The sequence below is a fragment of the Pyxicephalus adspersus genome, chromosome 3 (genome assembly GCF_032062135.1).
Source record: "Pyxicephalus adspersus chromosome 3, UCB_Pads_2.0, whole genome shotgun sequence".
NCBI lineage: Eukaryota > Metazoa > Chordata > Amphibia > Anura > Pyxicephalidae > Pyxicephalus > Pyxicephalus adspersus.
Genome location: NC_092860.1, coordinates 14,148,936 through 14,159,916, shown reverse-complemented (window position 1 = coordinate 14,159,916; position 10,981 = coordinate 14,148,936). Strand labels below are relative to the sequence as shown.

The following is a 10,981-nucleotide window of genomic DNA, read 5'->3' as shown; positions in this document are numbered from 1 at the left end:
GTTTTAAGTGACCAAATTCATGTGGAGACACACACACATAAGGCAAGTGTTTGCTTATCCCCCCTCCACACATGCAAACATGTAAAAGCCATAAAATATCTACCACCTGCCTTAACATTTATAGATTAGTCGGGTGTCAAAAATGATCATTGACTGAGCTGATTTAGGATCTGGTAAACTCAGATCCACCACTGTTTATATTTATATTTGATGTATTATGTCCCTACCCCCTTTATTGTATAAAAACCCTAGCAATATTACTTGAGCCTTACAACTTTGTAAAATGTCCCATTGATTTTGTTTTTATATTTGTTCGATCTTTGCAATAAAACAATTGCATGCATATAGGACAGTAAGCAAATGTCCCAAGGACAGTATGTTATTAGCAGAATCACTGGGAAAAGGCCTAAAAAATAAAATGAATGCAGCCATTATATCTAAGAATTAGTAAACTGTAAAAGATTACATTTTTTTTCTTGAGTTTAGGTAATATTTAAAAGGAATCTATCACTGCATTTTCAGCCCAGCCCATGAAATGCTTTCCTATAGGTTTATCAAAGACCTTGCAAAATACCGGAAGCTTCTGAAAAGGATAGCGTGACTTCCTTTCTGGCTGCCATTCTAGGGCCTAGTTGGCCAATCTCTATACCCAAACACTGTTAATAGGACGTTTTCAACCATGTGTAAGTACACCCCCCTTGAACAATCAGCTTGCACAATGTTTAGTTTTAACAGCAGAACACAAAGCAGAGGGGGACAAGGTGAGAACAATTAAGTTTAATGACATATGAACTGGACCATGGGAATCTCTTGGAATCCCCATTGAGTAGAAATGATCCCAGATATGTGCCAATAGCAAAAAATATTATTTTAAACATTTTTTATTAAACTTCTAAAATGGTGCGTGACCCAAACACTGCTGATCCCCTGTAATAGTGAAAGATATCCAAAGGTCACACAATTCTAATAGTGGATTTACTGGCTCTGATTTATTAAAGTTCTCCAATGCTGGGGAGAAAACACTTTCGTCAGTGAAGCTAGGTAACCAGCAAATCTGGAATGGATTTCCTAAAACTCAGGGTATTTGTTAGCAAAACTTCCTTGGAATTTGTACAGTTGGAGATATGTGCATATTCTAGAGCCTTCACGTCTCCTGTTACTTGTACAAAACAAGATAGTAAATGGTACTTACTTTTTATTATTATGGTGCCCTGGTTTACAAAAGCAATTTGGCCAATCTGGTAAAAGTGGGGTTATCTGGTCTCCAAACATGTAGTATATTGAAAGCATTTGGAGGTATTTATTTATTAGGCAGCAACTATAAACATATTCATTGCACAAGACTATATCCACAGCCCACAGTACGTAAGCATGCTGGTCAGTGGGAAGAATACCTCTTTTTTCCTTCGAGAATGTCACTCTTACAGATAGCCAAAAAGATCATTGATGTAAATTAGTGACCTAAGAGGTACAAGCTGTTCATTGATTAAGGAACTCAGTAACCTTTGCAGGAACCCAAGGGATCCATGGAACCCCGACTGAAAACACTGGTCTAGACATTTTACCAGGTGTTCCTCATCAGAGTATTCATAGGAAATGATCATCTTTACTAGAGAAAAAGTTTTTCCCAGGTTCTGTCCCTCAGACACAAAAGTACAGAAAACCATAAATGAAACTATGAAAATGGTCAGCAAGCAATAGTAGTCAGTTCCAAGCAGGAATCAATTACTGGAGAGACAGCAATGCAGGAAATGTTGGGTTGATGTGCATGGAATCTTAAGGTGAGCTGTAGCTCAAAGAGTCACTGGAGTTTTCGGGATCAAAAAACACTGGGCATAGGAGAAGTTTAGGAAACTATAGCAGGATCCAGATTGGATGCAGCACTGATGGAACACCTGGAACCTTAATCCACTGGAGTAGAATATTGGTGCTGAATCCTGCTAGTGTTGGGTTTGACACAGTTTGATTTTGATTTGGGATTGCCTATAGTAAGATCTCAACTTTTCTTGTGAGATCTTTATCAGCAAAAAGAAAAAAAAAATTATATTCAGGTAAGTCATGCTGATGTTATACATGGTAGAGTTTTTAACCTGACCATAACCTGACCTGGTGATGCTTCTTGCTTTCCAAGCCTTTATACGATTTATACGATTAAGTATAATTAGGTAACTTTGTAGGATTTTTGATAGAAGTGTGTTATGTAGATATCTTTTGTTTTAGGATACTGCAATGCACTTCCAACAATCCTTCCTACTTAATCTAGCCCCTATAAAATAAGATTCCAGTTATCTCAAAAATTTGTAACTTTAGAATAAAATAATTTAGGATGGCCATCTATAACTCCAGAATGGCTTTTCTTTATTTGTATTTCCTATTGTTTTTCAATGTTTGTTACTACTTCATTACTGCTTAACTGTAAAGCACATGACACTATCTTCTAAATATATATAATAGGACAAGAAAGTGCACAATCCTTGATTCATTTGAAGTGTGTTTTTGCAGGCTAGTATATTTGTTGGCATATACACCCCTAGAGTGGTGTTTCAATAAAGTTGTCTTGGCACTTTTATGTTTGTATAGAAAACAAGATGATGTAAGCTGTGATACCCATTGATCCTGGGCTCTGTGCAAAATGATTGCTTAAAGAGAGCTAGTCTGAGCCTATGAACTAAGTTTTCTAAAATTAGTATAACTCTTCTGGCTGTAAGATTGATTTTTTTTATTAAACTGTACAACTTTTGATTCAGCTAAGCATGTTTAGTGAATGAATTATAATTATTATGTGAGTTTATTGCTTGCAGTAATTTATTACCTAGCACAGTGGAAAACAACTCAAGAGTACTGTTTATGTTCCTTTTAAACTAGGGGGTAGATAAAATCTTGTAACTGTCTACTAGTAGACATCAGGTCTCAGATCTATAGAACAGCTTCTTTCTGACATGATGAATGTAAACCAGTAAAACAGAAAATGGGGAACACAACCAGATAAAAAGCCCTGTGCTTTCTCAACAAATGGTGACAACTTAACAGAGGATATGTTTATTCTTCTTCCTTTGGATGCTGGGGAACAGCACAGGCAGCAGCAGGAAGAGCGCACAAGTTGTTGAAGCGCTGAGACTAAAGAAATACTTCATTGTGCATGCAGCAGACTGATGACAACCTCTTAGTCTAGGCAAAGTCCTTGAAATTACTCAAAGATCATCATTTGTAAGTGAAGGGTCTGACATCACGAAGCAAAGCATCACTTTTCTGCCAAGGTAACTGTCTACAGCTTTACCAACAAGGTATAGTAAGTCAATAATAGAGATACATCAGGTTGATATTTCCATGTTTTCACTTTTCAACCTATACTAATTCACTTAGGATTTGCATGCTGTCATTGTTTTAATGCTGGGTCTAATAAACGAGTAAAGAAAGAAGTGCTAAACCACTTCATGAAAAAGTCCACAATGTATTGCCCAAAAGCAACACGCATTTCAAGGCCAAACGAATTCTCTCTTCTTTAGGAATTAATAGTAATGTATGGACTTGAACGTACAGGCAGGGTTAACCCTAAAAGTTCTATGTATATTATGGCTAGTTATAGAGACACACCAGTGTAGCATTAAACCAGGCATAATAAGTCAATGATAGGAATACACCAGGTTGATGTTCCCACCCTTCATCCTATACTATAAGTATTTTGCAGGATTTGCAGGTTGTTTTCATTTTAGCTGGGTCCAACAAACGGGTAAAGAGAGGAGCACCAAACTACTTCATGAAATAATCTACAATGTATTGCCCAGCAGCAACACAATTAACGCATTTCGGGGCTAAAATGACTTCTCTTTCTTTAGGGATTAATAGTAATGTATGAACTTAAAAGTCAGCACAGGCAAGGTTAACACTGAAAGCTCTATGTATATTATGCTGAGACACATCAATGTAGCAGTAAACCCCAAACTATTAAACCAGGTATTGTAAGCCAATAATAGGGACACACCAGTTTGACGTTTCCACCTTTCATCCTATGTACAGTAAGTGCCTTATTCCTTATAATTTACTCTTGTCAAGACCCCATTTGGAAGGTCTACTCTACTCGTGACCCTCCTATGATATCTATCAGCATCACACCCAGCAATACAAAATACATGGGTAAGGTAAGTAAAAACCTTTTTTTTTTAACAGTTACTTTTTACAATTGCTACCAGATTTTAAAGGGTTTGGGGAGAGGATTTGAGTTGACCTTGCCATACGATTAAAAAGAGATGCCTCCCATTGATGATGCATGCTTTTGAGAATGCTACTTCCCTGATGCACGCTGATGATACTCTGGTTTCAATACTTTAACTCAATGAGTTGCTGATCTGTAACAAATTTAGAGATAAACTACTCTGGGCTCTACTTAAAAAAAGGGTATTTGACATTCCCTCAAACATTCCTTGGAGGCAATCAATTACTGCCAATGAAACAAATGGGAATGTTTAAGGAAATGTCAGATTCCCTGTTTTGTAAATAGAAAATAGAGACCTCTGACACTTCTCTGATATTCATTAGGCCTGAGAATTTAAACGTCCATGTTTGAATTTCCTATTCATTCCAATAGGCCAGTCCACACCAAAGCGTTTTATTGATGGGCTGTGAGAAAAAAACGTATCCTGTGGCTTTTCAAAAGAATTAAAACGCTCAAAAATGCCTATAAATGCTCAAAAATCCATCCAAAGTCCCCATCAATATGAATAGGTGTTTTTGTGTGTTTTTAGGCATTTTATATGTTTTTTGGGACATTTGGGAGGTGTTTTACCTTATTTAAACTCTTTTTTTCCTGCATATCTTACTTTAAAGTCATATATATAAAGTCAGTGTAGACTTTGCCTAAAAGCATGCTCGTTACAGGTCTGTTTCTCAAAAATACCAAACACAACCAGGTAACTAACAATGTGCCCCTTTATTTTTTTTTAATTGTTTTATCTCAATGGCATTTAATGCAATAATTTTTTTTTAGCTAGAAAAAAACAACAATAAAGACAAAAACAGAACTCCAATATGGCGCCACTTTTTCAAATGTTTTATTAAAAAGAAAAATCAAATAAGCAATCGTGAAACAAAATTAATATTTTGCCTGCCCAGGACAGCGCAGATCCAAACATAAAAAAAAGCAGTTTTATTATTAAATCAGAAATTCGTTTTGTTTTTTTTTCTTTTCTTCCCATAAATAAAATTGTCAACATTTAGAATAAGGTGAAATTATGACAGAAAAAAAAATAGAATAACTTCATGACTCAGCACAGATAGAAATTATTTTCTTACTGTAAAAATAAAACATAAGGAAAAAAAACATTTGGCAGTATTTTACACATCCTATGTATAACTAAAAAAATGTGCTACAATAATATAAAATGCTTTTACTATAAAGTAAGCTACGCCTTTAATTTCTATACACAAAAAAAAATTGTAAAGATGTCTTTAGCACAGTCCTAAACCACATGATAAATCTACTTACAACTATTCAACAAATTACATTTTTCTTTATTTTTTATCACATTGTATTTTCAGATTTTTTTGTATATTTGCACAATTTATTTAGGTATTTATCACTGTCCACCTTATAGAAACCAGTATTTGTTTTGGTGGGGACAGGGAAATATCAAATATACAATATTCACAAACCTCTTTACAAATGCCCAGATGAGCTCTGAAAGGTAATTCCCCTTTTACAGATTATTCATCTTCATGCTTTCCGTAACAAACAAGGAGGCGGTAAGAGGTGTCCATTTTGATCTCTACAAGTTACGGGGGTTTGGCTGCTTGCTTCACCAAGTACATGTATGCAAACAAAGCCCATTTTCAGAGGCTTAAGAAGAAATAACCACTTAAGTCTGCTTGTCTTGGTGACCATGCCATTCTTGTTCTGTATGTCCAGTGCTTTTAGACTCTCTGAAATGTCCATTCCTTCAGCCTTCATTTGCAAGTACGTCTGTGGTTCTAGGTGAGGTAGAGTGGCTTGTCCCCTGGCAGAGAACTGAAACATTGGACAAGATTATGAGAAACAGATATTTTTAGAAAAAAAATTTTTTTAGAAACTTTTAAACTCAAATGAAAGTTCAGTCCACCTAACAGGAATGCTTCAAGTTTTAATTCTTTCATAGTCAGAGATTCATAGATTCTGCATAGTCAAACCAAATGGAATCTCACACCTTTTATAATCACTACACACCACGTTATTAAAGTTTTTTTAACACGCTTTTTCCCTTCTTTAAAAATTCTAATTCCTTCTCAACCACTTCACTGATGTATGCTAGAAAAACTGAGCAACAACCATATCCGTCGGCACATTATTTGCATTGTACTCCTTTACACAATTTTGCATTGCAAAGGAATGGAAAATAAACTGTAACATAAATACCAAATATAACATTTGTAGAATTAATAATATCCAACAGTTTTTTTTACTGTTTTTTTATCTTAATGGACAAACTACATGGGCAATTTAATGGTTACTGAGCAATTTAAGCTGCATCGGCTATCATTGCATCCACAACCCGATGAAGTAAATGTGCTATAGTGACTGCTTAAGCAATACTACTTGGTCAGTACTTGGCTAAAATCGCCTGTATAAACAGACTCTTTTTATATTCTATCTTGTCCTATTACATCTCTGCAGTATATTACAACTGCACTCCTATCCCACAATATAAATTACAATCTAGGATTTGGCTCTTCCTTGCAGCTCTATAAGTAATTACCAACTGCTTCTACTTGACCAGTGTAGAATAGATTGGGTTACTCTCCTATTACCAACCCATTGCCCCCTTTTCCCCCAAAAAACAGCATTTACACATTTTGTGATATAAATTGTTCACAGCGACCCTTTATTAACAGCATTAATATTGTTCCAACCATAATACTTTTAAGGCTAAGGTCCATGAACGCACCTATGGACAGCCCCTTCCCTATTCAGTTGTCCGGCACTCAGCTGCTGTACACAGCCTAGGGGACAATTACACACCCGGCTCCCATAGGCTGTTGTCACTCACACGTCTCCTTAATGTGTTTTAAGAACTCCCATACCTTTAATGGGTTTTTCCCCATTTTAAAATGCCATCTCATCAAAATTGCAACCTCTTCATGGACCTCCTCCGCTGTACAAGGCCGCCTTGACGCACATATTCCTACAACATCCAACTTAGCACAGCCCACTAAACCATCCATAACTTGACCCCCAACAAATGCTGCAAAATGGGGAGGGAGGGCAGGAAAACCTTCTTGAACTCTGGGCTTGGCTAACCACGAACCTCCTTCTTTGGTTTGAACTCCTACTGTCCCCTCCGCTCTCCTGACCTCACCCAACCTACTCCACCTTAGTTACTACTCTATCCTAACCCTTTGCTTCCCTTAACCCACCTCATCACTCTGTCATGCGCTCCCCTCGCCTATTACTTTCTTCTATTTGCTCCGGGGCTATCTTTATTGTGTAGATGTAAGCACTACAGTGCTGAATTAGGCATATTTAAAACCAAAATTGCAGACATTTACTTGAATCTTAAAGCTTAGTTACAGGGTAATATGCTAACAATCCTCAGTATTATTTTGACTACTCACTTGCAGTGATTGATCCCACATTCTCTACTGGGATACTCATTGTCCCACTCTGTGCTTCCTGGGGGATTGGAGGAGGCTGGGGATCGTGGGCCAACATTGTTTGGAAATTCTGACGGGAGATGTGAAAAGTCCTAGGAAAAGAAAAGAGACAATTATGTAATGTTTAAAACACAATTGATAACTAACCAGTATGTTTTACAAACTGGTGCAACAGGAAAAGCACAATGGAAAACTTCAGTATCAGTGTGTCTTGACTCCATTATTGTGGAAAGAACGGCTAGACTGAAGGATTCATCTTGCCCCACACATATATAACAACACACTCAATGCTATATCTGGTTTTGATAAATGTTGCAAAGTATTGCCGACTGAGGGTTTCTTATGTCAAACATGGATGCATTCTTTAGTTCCAAGGTTTAGTTCTGCAGACCTGCACTACCAGTGTTCACACTTTTCCTGTTGGATTTTTTTTTTAACCTCAAAGAATGTAACTAAAGTAGAGGTAAGAGTCAATACCAACAGATTCCAAGATGGGCAGGAACACAGCTGGAAACTATGGTGGAGAGATATTACCTCTGGAGTCCCCAAGAAATGTAACAAAGTGACACAAGACCTAAAATTAGACACTAACTCTTCAATGGAGACCACATATGTGCAGAACAACTACTGTACCAATTATTACACAAATAAGTATAGTCAATAGGACAGCCTTAAAAGTGGCAACTGATTAACAATTTACCACTGGTAAAAACATTTTAACCACAGTTGCCTTTTTTGTGAAGTTAATGCCATAAAGGCCAGCCAGTAAATGGGGTAAATGGACTAGCTTACAGGCAAGGTGCAACAGCCAGATGCAATTTTGAGTTTGCAAATTGTATTATAGCATGCACCAGTAAAAGAGAACAAAAAATGGAAAAGCATTAACATAAGGTTTTTAGATTCTTAAAGATACATATTGGCAGGAATGAAATACAGAAAAAGAAAAAAATGATTGTGTTGAATATAGCAACTAGAAATCTTAGGTGGAATATAATTTAACAGCCAAAAGAAATAGGCATTAAAATCTTTAAACTCACCTGTTGACCTGTGGGAGATGAGCTCATGGGTGACTGTAGTCCAATGGATGGGGGAAGGATGGATGGTTGTGGTACTTGCTGCATATTCAGAGACTGATTGAGGAGAGAGCTGGGAGGGTGGCGCAAGTGCTGGTGGAGAGGAGGGCTAATCTGGAAAGGGGGAGGAGGGGAGGCACTAAGGCTGGGCAACATTGATTTGGCATTGAGGGTTCGTGAAAGGCTGGGGTGAGGGTGGCCACGGTAACTTTGCAATTCGGCAGGGGACAAGAAAGAGGCAAGGCCAGGGTAGGGGGAGGAGGGCTGTGGGGGCAAGTTATACATGGATTGCTTGGGGAGAATCATTTTGGAGGGCTGATTAGGCTGGGAATTCTTGGCATCTCCTTGTTCAGTATAGCTCTAGACAAACAAAAATAAATAAAATCAGACTTTAAATTCACAATATGCTCATGTAAAACCAGATATTTTTTACATTATGTGGATTGTTTTAAATGTGCTTATACACTAAATTAGCCACTGTAATCAAAGAACAGTCACTTTGCATATGTACCAATGGTCTATATCCACCATGGCAGTACCAAATTCATTAGTCATCTCTTGACAGTACCCTGGAAGTATCTTGGAAGAACTAAAAGCACTTGCCACCTTACGGAAATACCAAGAGCAAATGTCATCTTAGTTAAAATAAAGATAGTAACCCATGTGTGTCCAGTTGTGCAACTGACTTTAATGTTTTGTAAGTTTCTGCAACATAATATGTGATTGTGTACCAGATATACCAGAATCTGTATTATTCACTCTTTGCAAGGATAAGTGCTGTGGGGTAAAGGTTATCAGTCTTTCAAACACTTACCTTGGAAACCAAGCTTGCTCTGTAGGCTGCAAGGGCCTTTAAATACTCTTTCTTTGCTGCCTCAGTCTTCCTCTTGTAGGCCTGCAATAAACACAAATACTGATAAGACAAATAAATGATGTTGGTTATTATGAATATGAGAGGAACAAATTGCTCATTGCCTCCAGAGGAGGTGAGACCCCATGGAACCGTGGTTGAGATACACTGCATTAGACCAGAGGGTAGACTAAGTCGCCACCTTTCAAGTCCAAGTCGAGTCCCAATTCATTGACACCAAGTCCCAAGTCAAGTCTCAAGTCACCAAGAATTCCTCCAAGTCAAGTCCCAAGTCAAGTTCCAACCCCTACATTTGACCAAGAAAACTCTCAATGCCTGAACCTTCAATGCCGAAAAATGAACAGTCACCCCATATTTGCATATACATCTATATGTATATGTATGTATACAACTGGGGGATTGCTAAATGAAACAGTTGTCTGTTTTTATTAAAGAGATTTAGACCAGGGGTGCCCACACTTTTTTGGCTTGCGAGCTACTTTTAAAATGACCAAGTCAAGAACATTGCGCAGACATTGCACTATAAGACTATAGTGACAGGAAAGCTACAGTTCAGCTGTCATAGGAGAATGATGTGCTGCACAAGAAAAAGACCTGCTAATCTGTACAAAGGAATCCTGGTAATTGAACCCTGAAAACGAGCCTGAACTGACTTGGTCGCCCAGTACTGCTGACCTCAGACTGCCCTCCCACCCTCTCTGCTTCACTGCCCACTGTTACACGCGCCTTCTCAATAGGTAAGTGCCCTGGTGTGAAGGACGCAAAGTTGAATAGAAAATATGGTGAAACTTGAATGTATTTTTTCAAAAATCATTGGGCTCCTCCATCTCATCAATTTAAGGTCCCCTGTTCCCCTACACACAATACTGCTTACTGTGGGAAAGTTCATACACATACAATGTCCATTATTCATACAATTCTAATTTCCCTCCATTATAAAACTTTTAGCGTTAGTATAAAGTGGTTTACCGCTAGAAGAACATACCTGTTTTTGTTCATCCCCCAGGCTGTCCCACATTGATGCAACAATCTTGGACACATCCCCAAACGTGGCATTTGGGTTCTGTCCTTTGATGGCTGCTTGAGTATCCCTAAAAAAGAGAGCGTATGCAGAGACGGGTTTCTGGGGCTCATTGGGGTCCTTTTTCTTCTTCTTTTTCTGGTTCTTGGGCTTTTTACCAAGGTCATTGGAAGGTCTTTTTTCTCCCGCACCCTGCAAAAGAGACAACAGGCTTAATGTTAAAGGGAATAGGTTTAGTACATATTCTAACACATTTATTTATTATGCATAAGACTTAAAAGGATAACATTTTCAACATAAATAAACAGTATGTAGTCGTCTTTCCAGCTGGAAACTGGACCTTTAGTACCTTTGGCATCATTAATATGAATATTTTTCAGCTGTGTGTAATATGCA

The 10,981-nt window shown here is 37.7% G+C and overlaps 1 protein-coding gene across 4 annotated transcripts in view; it reads right to left on the bottom strand.

Annotated features, from left to right (window-relative positions):
• Positions 1-5,026: 5,026 nt before the first annotated feature.
• Positions 5,027-10,981, bottom strand: part of TOX2 (TOX high mobility group box family member 2) — a 92,700-nt gene continuing 86,745 nt past the window's right edge. For all 4 annotated transcript variants that reach the window (XM_072403673.1, XM_072403670.1, XM_072403672.1 and 1 more), the window contains 5 exons: positions 10,550-10,777; positions 9,508-9,588; positions 8,658-9,053; positions 7,582-7,712; positions 5,027-6,001 (listed from right to left, as the gene is read on the bottom strand). In XM_072403673.1, the coding sequence (XP_072259774.1) occupies positions 5,965-6,001; positions 7,582-7,712; positions 8,658-9,053; positions 9,508-9,588; positions 10,550-10,777 (873 nt within the window). In that variant the 3' untranslated portion in view covers positions 5,027-5,964. The remainder of the gene's footprint in view (positions 6,002-7,581; positions 7,713-8,657; positions 9,054-9,507; positions 9,589-10,549; positions 10,778-10,981) is intronic.